The sequence below is a fragment of the Heloderma suspectum genome, chromosome 9 (assembly GCF_057233095.1).
Source record: "Heloderma suspectum isolate Gila_16-S chromosome 9, 16-S_ref, whole genome shotgun sequence".
In the NCBI taxonomy this organism is placed as follows: domain Eukaryota; kingdom Metazoa; phylum Chordata; class Lepidosauria; order Squamata; family Helodermatidae; genus Heloderma; species Heloderma suspectum.
The window spans coordinates 26,748,945-26,766,770 of NC_139466.1; the positions used below are offsets into that span (position 1 = coordinate 26,748,945).

Genomic DNA, 17,826 nt, shown 5'->3' on the forward strand with positions numbered 1-17,826 from the left:
GTGCACCTCGGTGTTCAGTCATGCCGGCCACATGACCACGGAAGCGTCTTCGGACAGCGCTGGCTCTTCGGCTTAGAAACGGGGATGAGCACCGCACCCTAGAGTCGGACACGACTGGTTGGGGACACCTTTCCTTTTCATGCCCATCTTATCAATAGCTAGCGATACTGTATAAGGGGAATAGCAGCATTTGTAACACATTCACTGAGAGCCAGTGTAGTGTAGTGGTGAGAGTGACGGACTGGGAGCCGGGAGATCCGGGTTCTAGTCCCCACTTGGCCATGGAAGCTCACTGGGTGACTTTGGGCCAGTCACAGACTCTCAGCCCAACCTACCTCACAGGGTTGTTGTTGTGAGGATACAACGGTGAGGAGGAGGATAATGTAAGCCGCCTTGAGTTCCTTGCGAGAGGGAGAAAGGCGGGGTATAAATGCAATAAATAAATAAATAAATAAATTCAGATATACGAGCATGTACAATGCACTGGGGAAATAAGTTAGTATCACCTAAGGATACATTTCATCAGGGTAGCTATATTAAGCTTGTTGTAGCAAAACCTGTGGTTCTTCGGGCAGATGAATGCACGTACTGTGGCATAATCAGCTTTTGTTGGCCTGAACCTACTGCATTACGAAGGCTTTGTGCTGCTCAAAAACTTTGGGAAGGAACTATAACTCAGTGGTGGAGCACATGTCCAGTAATAAGGATCAGGTAATAGGTGATGGAGAAAACTAGGACTGGACCTGCCATGCAGCAGGACGAATTGACCTACTGGGGGGGGGGGTGATAAGGGCACAACCCTAACCATGTGTAGACAGAAAGGAAGTCCTACAACTCCCAGCGTTCCCCAGCCAGCATGGAGGCATCACTGTTTGAATGGTGCAACAAGACCTTTTAAAGAGTGGTGTGGTGGTAGTTCAGAGGCCGTTCTCCCTTTGGGGCAGGCAGAGCATTGCCCCTTGCTGGCATTGCCCTCCACACACACACACACTTTGTTCCGACTCCTGCCTCAGTCAGTCTTTTACTCTTTGGGTCTTATGCAATTGATCTGCCACTGTCACATGCTTTCCCTGCAACCTCTGGCCTCAGTATATATCTGCGAAGCCATTTAGGCTCTGCTTCAGCTAGCAAAATGTCTTAGGCCAGCACAGAAATGACTTCTGCCTGAGACCCAGGAAAACTGATGCCAGTCAGAGTAGACAATACTGGGACAACCAGGCCGGCCTGCTCTAAGCCAGTTCCCTATGTTCCTTATACAACAATAAAGGTCATAGAAGTCATAGAATCATAGGGTTGGAAGGAGCCTAAAAGACCATCAAGTCCAACCCCCTGCTCAGTGCAGGAAGCCTGATCCCCAGGCAGCCGCCCATCCAAGTACTAACCAGGGCTGACCCTGCTTAGCTTCAGATCAGACAAGATCAGGCACACCCAGCCCTTTGCTCATGTGTTAGTCTTTATGGTGCCACATGAAGACACTTTGTTGTGTTATCTCTCACAGAGCTCCTAATCTTTTATTGCACTAAACAAGGAAAATTCTGCTTAAAAAGAAAAGAAAATAGATGTGTCCATTTACTTTGTATTACTGTAATGATAATAAACTTTATTTTATATACAACTTCCACAACTTGGCCTGGCTGTATGTATGGAAGTTACCCCTGGGGGCTGTTGGGGAGGGTGATGTCAAAGTGAACCCATATAAATTTGACCCATATAGCACTCCATAGCTACTATACAGGTCAAGCTTAGCTGCAAAACGAGCTAAATTTGGCCCAAATTTAGTATTTAGCACTCCATAGCATGAACATGACCATTTTTGTGTAAAAACAAAAAAAATCTGGCACCTTGCAGCACTCCACAGCATGCAGCATGCAGTGGTGTCCAGGTGGAGGTGAAAATAGCTTCTGGGACCCCCAAAATTGCTCACCCTTGTGGTATGGCCATTCCTGACCTGTCCATTCAGAACTGCTGTTCCAGCAGAATGCCTAGACTAGAACTCTTCCCCCTGTGCATCAAGCTTTATATATATGTCTGCAGGAGCACTGAACAGTCCAAGAAACCATTTTAATCACTTATCTTGCTGTTTGTGTGAATGAGGGCTCAAACTGCAATTCTAAGCACTTTTTTTAGGACGTAATTCACAAATGAATTCCACAAGACTTATCTCTGAGTAGACCTGGGTAAACTTGGATTGTTTGGGAGTCCAGCCAAAACTAAACTATTTTAAGTCTTGTTGATTTGAGTGGGGGAGATGAGCTGGTGGCTAAAATCTCTCTCATTGCTCTCATTCCTTGGGACTGAAAAGTGCTTACATTTAGCTGGATCATGATGTTACTTTGTGCCACACACAAAGACAACACACATCACTCCATGAAGTAGCAGTGGCTACATGATGGGTTGTGAAGCACACTACCATTCAATTGGGCAATCCTCCCCCCACCCACCCCCGTACAACCAGCAATCCCTTTTTCCGATGTGCAGGTAGCATGGAGAAAATTACTCTGTCAGCTTACCGCCGAGTAATTGTTTCCCTGTAGAATAATTCACATGGGCATCTGAAGGACCACACCCAGGGGACCACTGACAAAAAAAACCCCCAGGAGTTGCTCCTCTTTTTCATCATTGCGACCTGCTTGTCCACTTACCTTTCACTCTGGCCCAGACAACGGTGGTGGTGAGAAAGAGGAGCGATAGATGCCACCGCCAACTTGCTCCCTGGTTCTCTGCCTGTCAAGCAAGCAACTATGAGAACGAGAAGGAGCCGCAATAGGAGCTGGTGACAATGGTGGTGAGCAGATAGAGTCACTGAGGGAGGGGGCCCATGGAGGGTGCCTTGTCCAAGGGCCCTCAGAGACCTGGAGCTGGCACTGCCCTGGTATCTCAGGCAGAGATAGGTCTTTTCCATCCCTGCTATCTAATTCTCTGTAACTGAAGGTGCCAGGGACTAAACTTGGAACCTCTACTACTGACCAGTGGTCTCTCCCCTTTTCATACTCCACTACATAGCAGTTCTCCCATGTAGAAGTCCACAGCTGCCACTCACTAACACATTTTAGGTAGTACTATGTGCTTTTCCACACTGTCCCCTGCACCTATCTGCATCCTCCACACACAACCAAAATGAGTGGCATTCCAAGCTTGGAAAAAGAGGCAACGGTGCAAAGAAAGATACAATCTCACCAACAACAAGCATGGAGGGTTTTATTCAGTACAACATGGAATGGCAATACAGGCTTGCTGTCACAGGGACAGTGAAGAGGGAAACGGTCATGCCAAGGGATGGGGGAAATAGGTTGTCCAAAAAGCCATTCCTGAAGATTTGGGATCTTAGTCTGTGGGTAATCACCACTAATCAACACAGTTGTAGAGGGGGATTTGACCCATGTTGTCGGCAATGTCAAAGCCCAAGAAGTGTGGATAGTACTTCACTCTCCCATGTAGTGGGCCCCACCAACTGGCCTCCTCACCCATACCAGTCCGATGGGCAGACTAGGAGTTGACTTGCTCTGTAGGTGGGTAAGCAAGTCCATGACAGCACCCAAGGAACAACCTGGAGGTGTCTAACTAGTCAGTTGTAATGGGAAATCGGATCCAAAAAGTTTCATCGTAAACTAATACTCCCCCCGCCCGCTACCAGTCTCCCACTAATTACAGGAAATGAGTCTGCTTTTCTAGAGGTGTTGGCTTGCAAAATGGAGTTCCAATCAATGCTGAATATTGTATTCTGCACACTGATGGCATTCTTTAAATAAATCAACTAAGAAACAAAGAAAACAGTGATCACCTTGCCATTTTTGCTTCTGATGTTTTGTCTGACATTTGCTAATAGAAAGAAGATGGGCTGCCTTTAAAAGATCTTAGCTTTTAAGCAGGGGTGGTGTCAGTAGTAGGCACAGTTGGGCATCTGCCATGGCCCACACACCCCTGCAGGTGGCCCAGTGCCAAAATCCTCCTGGCTCTGCCACTGTTTCTCCTTGCTGTCACTGCCTGTTTGCTTGCCCCAAACTGTAAGCAGTGACTGGAAGGCGCTCGTGATGTCTTCTGTTCTTCCTCTCAGGGTTGTGCCCAGCAGAAGAGGGGCTATCAGTGGCCAACAACAGCAAGGAGGATGGAGGAATCTCATTTTAAATTAATGAAAGAGCCGATTTAATTCACCTGCTAGTAAAGGCTCAATGTGGGTGAGTTTATTCTTATCACTGACCTGTGAAAGAACTGTCCCTTCCACTCCCCAGAGCCAGTTTTGCAAAATCAGGAGGCACCACTCCGCTCTCCCTCATTCTGTCTGTTATGCTATGGACAAGGGCAGCATCTGTATTACAAAGGGTCTCTGCTAGCCACCCCAAGGAGCCAACAGAGCAATCTGACAAATTCTATTTACAATGCAACGCAGTGCAACGTTCTTCTGCATGACCAAAATGACACGGCTTGTTTTAGCTCAGCTGGTGCAGGGAAGTGCAGCAGTAAGCAGGCAACCCACATTCTGGACAGGCTGGTTTTGAAGGCATTATTTCAGAGGGAATTGGAAAACGATAACGATGACATGCACATGCACACTTGTGCAGAGAAGACCAAGCAGATTCTTGTGTTCAGTTGGTGACACAGTACTTCCAGAAGCACGCTGGCAAAGAAAGAGGGGGCCGGTGTAAGGCACAATAGTTAATGGAAAGAATCCGTTTGCCTCTTCCCCACTTTGGAATGCCCTGACTTCTTCACAGCAGGCTTAGGATGTGGGACATGCACAGCTACGCCAGTGGGAAACATGAGCACCGCTGGGCAGGTACTTGACCCCGGCAAAACTCTTCACTTACATTCATCGCTAAGAACCAAATTAGAAGTGACGCTGTCCATGCCAGGGTTGGCACCAAAGGTGGGTATGGATGGGCACCTGCCAAGTGCCTGCACCCAGCGGGGTCCCAGTGACAGGAGCCCCTGGATTTGCTGCTCCTCTTCACTGTCGCAATCTGGTTCCTCACCTGCCTCTCACTCTGGCCTGGACAATGGTGGTGGTGAGAAGGAGGAGCTGCAGATGCGATTGCCTGCTTGCTCACTGGCTCTCTGCCTGTCAAGGCAGCAAGTGGTAGCAATGAAGGGGGAAAGGGGGAGGACTAATAGCAGCTGGTGACAATGGCAGTGAGAAGGTGGATTGACTGAAGGAGGGGACCCATGGAAGGTGTCTTGCTCAAGGGCCCTTCTAAACCTGGAACCGGCCCTGCAATTCACAGATGCATAATCATTGAGGGAGGGGGTGTAACTGCTGCCTTGGGAAGCAATCTGGATCAGGACCAGTGGAGGCTGATAGCTCCAATGTCAGTGGGGCAGCAAATCCATTTCAGTCAGAACCAATCAGAACTCTAAAGGAGCTATCCAAGGTTCTGAGCCCTATCCCTAAAATAGGTTCCTGAGGTCTCACCTCTCTTGCTTGGCTTCTGAGGAGCCTGGTCTGCTTTGACAAATGCTTGGCTCCGGAGCTGGTCTGCCGCTGCTAACTTCCACAGAATCGTCTTGACATCTTCGACCTGAAAAACAATATTGCTGATGAAATCCATAGGTTTGTCTATTGAGCTGGGGGGAATGTCCCCCTTGAGTAAGGTAGAATCTCTTGGATGATGGGAGCAAAAGGTGCGGCAATTAATGGGGCAATTCATTGAGAAATCCTGCCCCAAGCCCTCTACAATATACACAGGAGTAACATCAGCAAGGACATGCAAAGTATATAGCAGGCATGAAGAACCTGCGGCCCTCTTGATGTTGACAAACTGATACCCCCATCATACCTCACCACTGGCCCTACTGACTGGGGCTGATGTGAACTGGAGTTCGACGACATCAAGGAAACCACAGGTTCCCCTAGCCCTGGCACAGAGGCTGAAAATATTGTCCTGTTGTGACTCAAGAAGTTGACAAGAAAGTTTGTGTGGAAAGTAATTGAGATTTGCTATGTTCATAGCCGGCTGGGATTTGGGGACAAGGGAGAGTGAGGAGGCCGAATTGTCACCCCTGCTTTGAATATCTGCCCTAAACGGAGCTGTGATTATTTATTTATGTAATGTTTACTCTTCTCTATGGCCAAAAATGCTTCCAAGGTGGCTTACATAAGATCAATTTTAAAAAAAAAACATAAAAAAGGCAGTCTCTACCCTTAAGCAAGGCCGACGTCAAGGGTAGACATGGTGGGGCACCTGCCAAGGGCCCACTCCCCATTGACAAGAGCCCCCTGGACTTGCTCCCCCTCTTCCCCATTGTAACCTGTGTGTTCACCTGCCTCTCACTCTGGCTGAGACAACATTGGTAGTGAGAAGGAGCAGGAGTAGATGCCACAGCCTACTTGCTCACCGGCTGTCTGGCCGTCAAGTGATAACAATGAAAGCAGCTGGCTGTGGTGGTAAGAAGTTAGACTCCCTGAGGGCCCACTGAGGGTCTCTTGCCTGAGCCCACAAAAGTCTGGATCCAGCACTGCCCTCAGGCTTACAATCTAAAACAGCAGAAGGTAGATCCCTGGACGACTTGCAGTAGATCTGCAAGAGTTCCTGACTCCCAAATGTCTAAAGAATGCTTGGGGGCTGGGGGAGGACCAGGAGCGAATTTTGGTGTGAAAGGACCCCTGAGCTTGGTTCTGGTACTGATGACAAATTCCTAGGCTGAGCATGTACTCAGAGGCACCCTGTTGCTTAATTCTTCGCTTATGTCTTCCCACCTGAGCCACTTGGTGAACCCAAGAGTTCTAATAAAAAAAACAAAGTAGATCCCGCAAGCCTGAAGTCTGCCCACCCCTAATCTAAAAGAAGGAGAAAGGGAAGAGGAGGGCAGAGGAAAACAAGCAAACGCAGGCACCAGTTCTTAAAGTCACATAGTTCTTAGAATGACCAGCTTGAATGGAAACAGTTCGGAGAGAGGAAGAACCAAATGGCAGCTTGTTTTTCAGCATAGCCAATGGAGTGGCTTCCCATCTCTCCCTTTGCTGTAGCCAGGTGGAATGACTACTGCCACATGACAGTTAATGGAGGGCCGAGCTGATGACAGGACAGCAGTGGTGCCCGTAGGTAATGTTAAAGTCAGGATGTAATGGTCTTATAGACTCCTCGTCCCACCCCATTCCCTTTTTAGATGGTGATGTGTATAACCTACTTCAGAATGTGGTAAATCAGCCCCACTGTATTTGGAGGCCCCCCTGTTCATTCCGCTGAGGGGCGGGGATAGACATTTGCCCCAGAGTCCTGCAGAGACTGTACCCACTGTGCCTAAGTAAATTATAGGAGACTGAGAATAGAGTTTGGCAATGGACTGGTTTGCACATCATGATAAGCCATGCTGAAAATAAGCCACAGTGGGTTAACTGTTCAATTGTCAATCCACAGGCCAGCCCTACCATTAGGCAGGGTGAGGCAGTTGCCCCAGGTGGCAGATGCTGGGAGGCAGCAGCAAGGTGTACAAAGAGAGAGCCGTGTGCCTTGCAGCCTACTCTGCACCCCTCAAATAAGCCTGCTGCCTTCAGGGTCAGTGGAGAGCATTGCCTCGTCATTAGTGTTGAAGACAGATTCATCTGCCTGTCCAGACAGATTTTGTACATGGAATGGGAGGGGATGCCATCTTGACCTTCGCTCCAGGCAGCCAGCCCAGCTAACCCACATTATTCCCAACAGATGATAAGATGCTCTGAGGCTTGCCATGGCTTGTTTTTCCTATCTGCTCCCGGCATATATCCCATGGGCTCTTGCAGCACAACCTCAGCAGCCTACTCCACTACTCTGCGAATGAGAGCAAATGCACTCATTAGTGGAGAAGAAGAGTTTTTGTAGATTTCTTTTTCTTCCTTCAAGGAGATTTGCGCAAACTTAACATTTTTTTAAAAAAAGAAATTGGGGACATTTGAACAAATTCGCTAAAGTGCAGAAGTTAATGCGAATTTGTGCAAATCTCCTGGAAAGTAAAAAAAAACAAAAAAACATTAAATTTGCGCAAAAAAAGGGTGTCACTGTCTAGGGAGGTGACAAATTGGAGGAGTAAATTAGCAAGTGTCATTTCATACCAATGTATTGGAGTGGATGGTGAAGGAGGAGGGAAGATGCAGGCAGGAGGTGGCACTCACAAGATCACAAGGAGCAAGTGGGTTTTTCACCGCTCTTGCCAGGTGGCTCAGTAGCCCTTTCCAACAAGCCATGCATAAGCCACTCTGCTGGGTTTGCAAGTCATGACAAGCCAGTCTGAAAACAGGCCACCCTGAACAAGCCAACAAGCCAGGGGTTCTCAGGGTGGCTTGTGTGTGGTTAATAACCCACACTTAGGAAACCAGTTCAGACATCATGACAAGCCACCCTGAAACAAACAAGGGTGACAACCCACCATAGGGTGTTGTGTCATATGAACCAGGTCAGAGTGTAATAGTGGAGGGAGGGGTGCGTGCATGTGTGTGTAGCACTCAGGCAATGATTCTTGGTCTGAGAATAGGGATGTTACACATACATCAGATTGTCCCTATTTTTATCTATGAAAAATTGGAGGTATGCCTTGAACACTCACCAGATTATCAGGGGTTTCATCCTGAAGTGACTCCTTGGCTGCTGCAACGATTAAAAAAAAAATATACATCTGGAAATAGCCACAACAAACAGCAAAGCAAGAGAGAGATTGGTTCTGTTGTGTCTGTTAAACTGCCTGTTGTGTGACCTTGTTGAACTGAACATTTTTGCAAGACAAAGAAAGAAGAAGAAGAAAGGAGCAGGCAATATGGTTGGAAGTTACAATTTAAGGAAAAGTTCATCTCAATTAGAACTTGCAAATGGCAGTGTGCACCGTTTGCCAGGAAGGGCTGGTGTGGTCTCGTTCCTACTCACGGATCCATCAAAGGAAGAGCAGGGCCTTCCCTGCACTATTACGATTGGCCCCAGAGTAGTAATTTATTTATTTTTAATTAATCAGGACTTTCTGAACAGATGCCAATTGGATGTATACCTGTACACGTAAGAGGTATGTAATTGTAATATCTATGTGCACCATTTACAGGGAGAAAATTAACACAGCAGTCAAGAGGATGAGCAGCCAGCCAGAAGTCCCCAGTTCAGATCTCACTAGGTGACTGTAAGCAAGTCAGCATCTTTTAGACTGAGCCCTACCCCTTCAGAAACTGGCCTACCTTTTAGGGTTGTTGTAAGGATTGCTGCAACAATACGTGCAAAGCACTTCCAGCCAGGAGAAAAGTGCTAGGTAAATGTTAAATATGATGGTGCTGAACAATTAGAAATGAACTGTTAACAGCATCCAGTCTGGGAAAGTCTCCTTCCTTATTTCACCATCGTGAAGGTGAAAACCGATCATGCAACAAGAATGAGTTTAGCTAACTCATAAGCATGTGCTGTTCTGGTCTCAGGACAGATAAAAGGAAGTACTTCTTCACACAGCAAATAATTAAATTATGGAATTTACTTCCAAAAGATGTAGTGATGACCCCAGTTTGGATGTCTTTCAAAGGGGATTGGACAAATTCATAGAGGATAAGGCTATCGATGGCTACTAGTCCTCCTGGCTCTATGCTACCTCCAGTATCAGACGTGGTGTGCCTATGTACACCAGTTGCTGGGGAACATGGGCAGGAGGGTGCTGTTGCACTCATGTCCTGCTTGTGGGTTTCCTGTGGGCAGCTGCTTGGCCACTGTGTGAACAGAATGCTGGACTAAAAGGGCCCTTGATCTAATCCAGCATGATCCATGGCTCTTCTGTGTCCTCATGTTCCTATGAACCAAAGATTTGAAATGCAGGAAGGATGGAAGGATAGAATTTTAGGAGTATGGATGGGCAAATCCCCCGATGTTCATACTGGGCGGGGGTCAACCATGGGGCAATCCAGGCCACTTGGGGCCCTGCGGATTTCCCCAGAGTCCTGGTACATCTGCCAGATTTCACATGGCAGCTCTCCAGCTTTATAAAAGGCGAGATAGGTGAATGACAGCTGCAATTTAGTTCACGGCCAGAATTTAGGTAGAAGTAAGTGCTTTATGGCCACAAATGGCATAAAATAAGCCAATCACATTGGTAGTTTTCCCACAATAGGCTAATGGCAGCCGCCATTAGCCTATCTTGCCTTTTAAAAAGCTGGAGAGCAGCCTCACGTGAAATCTGAGGATGCACAGATGGGGGGGGGCAGTTTGCTGCAGACTCTGCAGGTCAGGTACTTGGGAATCCAGCCTCATTGGAGTCTGCAGTGGATTTCTCCAGCATCTCTATTTAGGAGTCCTGCTTACCAGCATACTTCCAGCAAAGAGCTAGCTGGAGCTGGACAGAGGGAGAATACAGGGAAAGGGGGATTCTAAACCATGTAGCCACACTAACCATTCCACCGTCCACCTTTCTGGATCTGATTAATTCCTTCTTCCAAGGCAGAGAGTGCTGAGTTCAGATTCCGGGGCTGATGAAGTCCAGCAGAAGGTGCATCATCGGGTATAAATCCCACAGTGTTGTCCACCAAGTTAAAATCTGTAGGTACAAAATCTGAATAGAACATAAGGGGCAGGGGGAACGATTTCCAACCACAGAAGAAGCAAACAGACTGGTATACAGATGAAGGAAATGACAATATAACAATGCAAGTTGCACCCTCCAGATGTGTTGGACTACAACTCCCATCATTCCCAGCCAGCACATCCAGCGGCCTTGCTGGATTGGGGGTGATGGGAGTTTCAGTCAAACATTTCCGGAAGGTGTTGGATTGGGGAAGGCTGGCCTAGAGAGTCTCTTCTGGCCAGTCCCCCAAGAAATTTCATAAAGGCCTTTTAGACACTGGCATTATTTTAAGCAAAATATGCATGGTCTGGAGAAAGTGGTCAGAGAGAACTTTTGCTGTCCCTCAGATATAGATATCTGTCTAGATATAGAGAAAGAGACAGAGGTAAATATTATATGATACAAGAACTCTGGGTCATCCAATGAAAATGATTTGCAATAGATTGAGGACATTGAGGAAGTACTTTTCCACATCAAATGTCACCAGTTCATGGAATTTGCTGATGCGGAGGTGGGCACTAGCGGACTGTAAAAGAGGATGACACAAATGTACAAGAAGATAGGTCTAATCCCACAATGGCTATGTGGGACCTCTCAGTGGAGGCTGCGGCTCCGATGTCAGTGGTGCAGTGAATCCACTCCGGGTTTCCGTCAGAGCCACTCAGAACTCTAAAGGAGCTCCTTTAGAGTCCTGACTGGCTCTGACTGCAACCGGGAGTGGTTTCATTGCACCACTGACATTGGAGCCACCAGCCTCCACTGGAACCTCTGTGTTGCAAGGCAGTCTGACACTACTGAACACTAGATACTGGGGAGCAATGATAGAAGAAAGCTGTAGCCCGGCTTATAGTCTTCCTAGATGCATTGGACTGGCCAATGAGGAAAGCAGGATGGTAGACTAGGCAGACCTTTGATCTGGTCCAGCAGGGCTGTTGGTATGTTTTGGGGTATTTGCAGTCTACTAGTCTACCATGAAAACCAGCACAAAAACATAAGAACATAAGAAGGGTCCTGCTGGATCAAACCAAAGGGCCATCTAGTCCACACAAGTGGCCAACCAACTGCCTGAGAGAAAGCCACAAGCAGGGCATGAGTGCAACAGCACCCTCCTGCTCATGTTCCCCAGCAACCGGTGTACATAGGCACACTGCCTCTGATACTGGAGGTAACATAGAGCCATCTGGATGAGTAGCCATATTAACAGCCTTCTCCTCCATGCATTTGTTCAATCCCCTTTTAAAGCCATCCAAATTGGGGGCCATCACTACATATTGTCATAGCGAATTGCGTAGCCTAACTCCGCAGTGTGTGAAGAAATATTTCCTTTTATCTGTCCTGAATCTCTTGTCAATCAGCTTCATGGGATGACCCCACATTCTAGATTTATGGGAAAAGGAGAAAATGTCTCCCAATCCACTTTTTTCCACACCATGCATAATTTTGCATACCTCTATAATGACTCCTTTCACTGACAAATTTCCAGCCCAAATCATGATCAACAATAGTCCTTACCTTGCATGCCATCAATGTCTGGGTAAACAGGATAGGCATCAACACAGCAAGCTACTGAAAGGGCTACAATGGCATACACCAAAACCTGGGAATGCATCTCCGTTTGCCCTCTTTCCCCTTTGCAGCTTGGCCAAACTGGGAGGATCGAGTGGTGCCTTGAGTGCTTGGGCAGAAAAAGGACCCTCCCTTTATACCCTTTCCAATCGTCCATCTATCTCTGCAAGATCAATACGTTATCATCATCTTGCAAGTGATGCTCATCATCCAAGCCATCCATCCATCGCAGTGACAAACAGGCAAGCGGTTATTATGGGTTTGTCATCCCAATGCACCATCATCCCTTTACACTTCCATTCTATCGTCGCTTGAACAGGTAGCCCTTAACAAATGTTTGGACTGGATTGGAGAGTTCATTACTGTTTGTTTTGGCCAGGAGAAGGTGGAGGAGAAACAGGCCATTGTGACGTCAAGCTCTCGTCAAAGTTAACAATGGGTTTGGCCTGGGCTGAATGAAATCGATGGTAAAACAGATGCAACGTTTTGTATACAGAATGCAAATCTGCCTTTCCTTACCATCAGATATACCCTCTACAAATATAACTGTCTACTTTTTCCACAAAAAGCCCTGCCAAGGAAGATACTTCCAGCAGCAGCAAACACCACCTCCGTGGTGATGTATTTCCCCTTGCTTCCTGCCAAACCTATGCTGGAGTCACGAGTCCATCCAAGCTGAAAAGATGGGATTGTCAAATCATACATTCTTATGGGAGTCCAAGACATAATACTAAAACCTGGATAGATGTCAGTCATCAGTTTTCCTCTGATCAAAATAATGTCCTCGAAGGAGACTCCATCCTGCTAAAACAGATCAAGGGTCCATCTAGTCCAGTACCCGGGTTCCAAAAGAGGATTCTGTAGGACAAGGGTGGGGAGAAGATAGACTGGGATCTACTGCTAGAACTGCAATAGATCAGCAAGAGTCTCCAACTCATTACTTAACGAGTTTTAAAAATTAATAAATATATCTCTGCCATGATCTGGCTTGTGCTAATTACTTTTTTCCCCTCAAACTCAGTGTTGTAAAATAAAAAGAAGTATTAATTGGTTGCCTTTGATTAGGTCTTTGTGCAGCTCTGCCAGCCAGTTTTAGAGTCTTGTGTTAACAACCCTAAGCTGTAGTAACTCTGGTGTAGATAAGGTACATGTATAGGAAGGTCCAACCCAGTGAATGGTTCATGAGGTGTAATAGGTAATTGGCTCTGGGCCCGGATCCACCAGTGATTGGGCAGGATGATAAACGAGAAGGCATTAGTCAAGACACTATCTTGTCTACTCTAAGCATGACTACATCCAACCCACCAACCTGGTTCCCACATAATGACAACCCCTAGGTTGTCGTGCAGGAATGGGGACCTCTTCCTCTTTTACTCCACAACCCATGATCAGCTCCTCAGTAGGTTGTGGAGTGTAACAGCTGAACCTGTACCTCTGGGTTGTTTAGGGGCTAAACAACCCAGCAGTGAGAGCCAGTGTGGTGTAGTGGCAAGAGTGTTGGACTGGGAGCTGGGAGATCCGGGTTCTAGTCCACACATGGCCATGGAAGCTCACTGGGTGACTTTGGGCCAGTCACACACTCTCAGCCCAACCTACCTCACAGGGTTGTTGTTGTGAGGATAAAATGGAGAGGAGGAGGATAATGTAAGCCGCCTTGGGTTCCTTGCAAGAGTAATAAAGGTGGGATATAAATGCAATAATAAATAAATAAATAATAAGTTCACCAAACAATCATCTTGCCCAGTCATTGAAGGGTACTCCTAGAGCTACCACATGGGTCAGAGATCCACATTGAAACCACCAGGAGCAGGGCCTTTAGTGCAGGAGTGGGCAACTTCGACTCACTAGATATTTTGGCCTACAACTCCCATCAGCTCTTGCTAGCATAGCCAATAGTGAGGGATTATGATAGTTGTAGGCCAAAACATCTGGAGAGTCACAAGCTGCCCACCCCTTTTTTAGTATGTTGGTTCCCACCCTATAGCATGCCCACAGATCAGGGATGCATCTACATTACTTTGTGTTCAGCATTTGCTCTAAACCTTTCTTTCCAGGCAAGCATTTCCTAACTAATGACTAAATTCCAGCCACTGTTTTACTGATGAACCTGCTTGTATTGCAAAATGCAAAATAAATGTACATCTTAATTTGTTGTACACAGCTCCAATATCTATTGATGTGGAGCAGTCTACAAATGCCACAATTAATTAATTAATTAATTAAACACAATTCTCATGTATTTTAGTAGGTCTACTCTAAGCATGACTAAGTCTGCATCCAACCCATCATTTAGGCACCATGCTCACTTCTTGCCCAAAGAAGTGAAGTCCTGTTTCTGCAGTGTGTCCAGATTAATCATATTTATGTGAGCGTGCTTCTGAAATGCTGGGAATGAACGTTGGAGCTCCAACGATATTCTTGCTAGGGGTCGGCTCACCTGTACAAGCCCCCCAAGGTGGCATCTGCCAACTCTTATTTTTGTGCTTTGTGGTGGCTGCATGCCAGAGCCTGCCTGAGCCATTGTCTTATGGCCCTTCTGGCTGCAAAAACCCAGACCAGTGCTAGGTCCAGGTTTTGGAGGGCCCTTGCGCAAGTCACCCTCAGTGGGCCTCCTCTCCCTTAGTAAGTCTACCTTCTCCCCAGCTGCTCTTACTCTTTATCCTCTTTCTCATCATTTCTTCCACTTGCTTGCGTGACAGGCAGAGAGCCAGGGAGCAAGCAGGCGGCGGCATCTGCTTCTCTTCACCACCACCACTGTTGCATTGACCAGAGTGAGAAGCAGGTAAGCAAGCAGGTTGCAATGATGAAGAGGAGGAGCAAGTCCAGGGGGCTCCTCTCAGTGGGCCCGTGATGGGGTGTGGGCCCTTGGCAGCTGCCCAACCATGCCCACCCTTGATGCTGACCCTGCCCTTCATCTTCCTAGTCATCACTGCTCCCGCTTGCTTGCTTGACAGCTAGAGAGCAAGTAGGCTGTGACATCTGCTGCTGCTGCTTCTCACCACCACCATTGTCTGGGCCAGAGCAAGAGGCAGGTGAACAAGCAGGTTGCAATGGTGAAGAGGAGGAGCAAGTCCAGGGGGCTCCTCTCAGTGGGCCCGTGCTGGGGTGTGGGCCCTTGGCAGGTGCCCAACTATGCCTACCCTTGCCGCTGGCCCTGAACCAGACACACAGTCCACCTGCAGAAGTTCCTGTGGCTGCTTAGAAACTCATTTATCAGCCTCAACGCTGACAGACTCATTTCCCTTCAAGCAGCACAGGCCTTGCCCATCAGAGAGGGATGAGGAGAGACAGATGGAGCCCAGCGCTCATCCATCTTGACCTGGAGTACCTGTCATCGCTTTGGGTCGCTTGCCCTAGTCATATCTATTCTTGTCCCGTATTCAATTTGCTCCTATTTAACGGGATGTCAGGTGTCATCGGATGAAAAATTATTGATAGGATCCTACTGTTCTGGCTGGCACAAGGCGAAAGAGGGTATCAAAGAAGCCCTTGAGAGCATGAGCCCAAAATCTGATAAGAGACTCTCAGTTACCCGTGCTACACCTCAACCAGTGTCTAGTTGGTCATTTGATTTATTTGTATATATTGCACTTTTTTAATAAAAAAAAAAAAATCCAAAACAGTTTACAAGTCACAAAACAGAGACTCATTAAAAAAGAAACCAATCAAAACAAAAGCATGGCAGCATTCAAAACTTAAAGGACATGGCATAAATCAGTATTAATCAGTTACAAAATGACTTCTGCAACAGAATAGTTTTCAGCACCCATCTAAAAATGGGAAGAGATGGGATGATGGACTTCCCCAGTGAGACAATTCTGCAGCTGTAGTACAGCCACCAACAAGGCCCCATCCCTGGTATCTACCAATCAAATCCTTGTTAATGATAAGCCTGACAGCAGGGTCTTTGATACTGATCTTCAGATTTGGGCAAGTTTATATGGGTGACCTACAATTAGGTCTTTAAAAGCCTATACAGAATAGGACCAGATTAACACCAGCACTTTAAACTGAGATTAACGCCAGCCCTTTAAAATGAGTCCAGGATCAAATTGGCAACCAATGTAATTCATGTAGAATCAGTGTGCATGCCGTACTATATACAAGCTGTTATTGTTGCCCACCAAACTCCCGCAAATGCATCTGAGTTTTCAGGGAATGATATACACTGCTTTGCTGCTTATCTTTGAACTTATAAATTCAAAATCCTCTAATAAAAATATTAATGTGTTGATTAGACGTGTGATCAAGGGGCTGCAGTAACTCCCCTATGAGGAAAGGTTACAACATCCAGGGATTTTTAGCTTTTAAAAAAAGTGAGTAAGGAGGGACATGATAGAGGTGTATAAAGTAATCCATGGTGTGGAGAAAGTAGATAAGGAGACATTTTTGTCCCTCTCTCAAAATACTAGAACCCTTGGGTCATCCCATGAAGCTGACTGATGGGAGATTGAGGGAAGATAAAAGGAAGTACTTCTTTGCACAGCGTGTTGTCAAACTGTAGAGTTGACTACCACAAGATGTAGTGATAGCCACCAACTTGGACAGCTTCCAAAGGGATTGGACAAATTCATAGAGAAGACTATCAATGGCTACTAGTCCTGATGGCAGTATATTCCCTCTAGTATCAGAGTCAGTGTGCCTCTCAATACCACTTGCTGGGGAACACATTGGGAGGGTGCTATTGCGCTCATGTCCTGCTTGTGGGCTTCCTTCGGTTGGCCACTGCAGGAAGGGACGTTGGACTAGATAGGCCTTTACTCTGATCCAGCATGATTCCTCTTCCATGTTTAACTGTAGATGTCGGGGATTGAACCTGGGACCTTCTGCATTTAAATGCATTAACACTGAGCTACAGTCTCTCCCCAAGGCAAATCACCTGTTTCTCAGGTAGAAGTTAGAACTACAGAGAGAGATCTGGCATAAGAGGACTTCAAAAACATACTTGCCCTCTGTGGCTTTTAACTGAAGATGTTGCCTGCTCTTTGCTTTTTGTTTGATGTTTGAAATTGCATTTGATTTTAACTGGCTTTATTTTCTAAAAAATGTTTAAATTTAAAGTGCTTCTATAAGTTACTTGCTACTGAACTGAACTCTTCTTATATTATAAGCTGCCTTGGAAAGACCATGGCATTGAATGGCAGCTAAGAAATATATGAATGAATGAATGAATGAATGAATGTAGCTGGGAAGATGTGGAGGACAAGACAATCACTGCCAGCGCCCACACCATTCGTGAACACAAGATCTGCAAGTCCAAGTGATCTATCAAATGAGGCAACACCCAACCTGCCTGTTTTTCTTCTGATTGGAGGATTTCTGGAGCCTCAGTGCTACAAAAGGGTAACACCAACGTGGGGTAGATTAGATGTGGGTGCTATGGCATCATTCCCTCTTACAATTTTCTGGCACTTGTTTGTGCACTCCAGTCATGACCATATTTGGACAGGGTATCTTAGAATAGTAGGGTTGGAAGGGGCCTATAAGACCATCCTCATCATAAATCATATTTATTTATTTAATATATTTCTAATCCACCTAATAACTAACGTTCTGTGGGCGGATTACAACCAGTTGTAATTATCACAAGTAAGAACACTGTCTTACCATCCTCCCCTACCCTGGAAGAATAGAGGGGAGGGGGGGGGAGAGGATAATTTCCTTTGGGGGGGGGCATCAAGATGGACTTTTCCCTCTCCTCAGATCCTGCCTTCTCCTGCAAGGAGGATGAATGGCTGCTGGGGTTTCTAGATTTCTAGGTTGCTTTAA

General features: G+C 46.6%; 1 protein-coding gene across 1 annotated transcript; it reads right to left on the bottom strand.

Moving 5' to 3' along the window:
- Positions 1-3,172: 3,172 nt before the first annotated feature.
- On the bottom strand, positions 3,173-12,620 carry LOC146338512 (uncharacterized). Its single transcript, XM_084813952.1, has 4 exons — positions 10,321-12,620; positions 8,515-8,555; positions 5,408-5,513; positions 3,173-4,615 (listed from the first exon to the last, which is right to left on the bottom strand). Exons 1-4 carry the CDS (start codon positions 10,490-10,492, stop codon positions 4,584-4,586), a joined length of 351 nt encoding a protein of 116 aa, XP_084670078.1. The 5' UTR covers positions 10,493-12,620; the 3' UTR covers positions 3,173-4,583.
- Between the last annotated feature and the right edge of the window lie 5,206 nt (positions 12,621-17,826).

What these genes read in the sequence shown, in the direction of transcription:
- LOC146338512 (XM_084813952.1), bottom strand. Translation starts at nt 10,492, where the DNA reads ATGTTCTATTCAGATTTTGTACCTACAGATTTTAACTTGGTGGACAAC. An exon ending in GAAAGGTGGACGGTGGAATG is followed by an intron (nt 8,556 to 10,320) that starts GTTAGTGTGGCT and finishes TAATCGTTGCAG; the next exon opens with CAGCCAAGGAGTCACTTCAG. An exon ending in TCAGAAGCCAAGCAAGAGAG is followed by an intron (nt 4,616 to 5,407) that starts GTGAGACCTCAG and finishes TTTCTTTGCCAG; the next exon opens with CGTGCTTCTGGAAGTACTGT.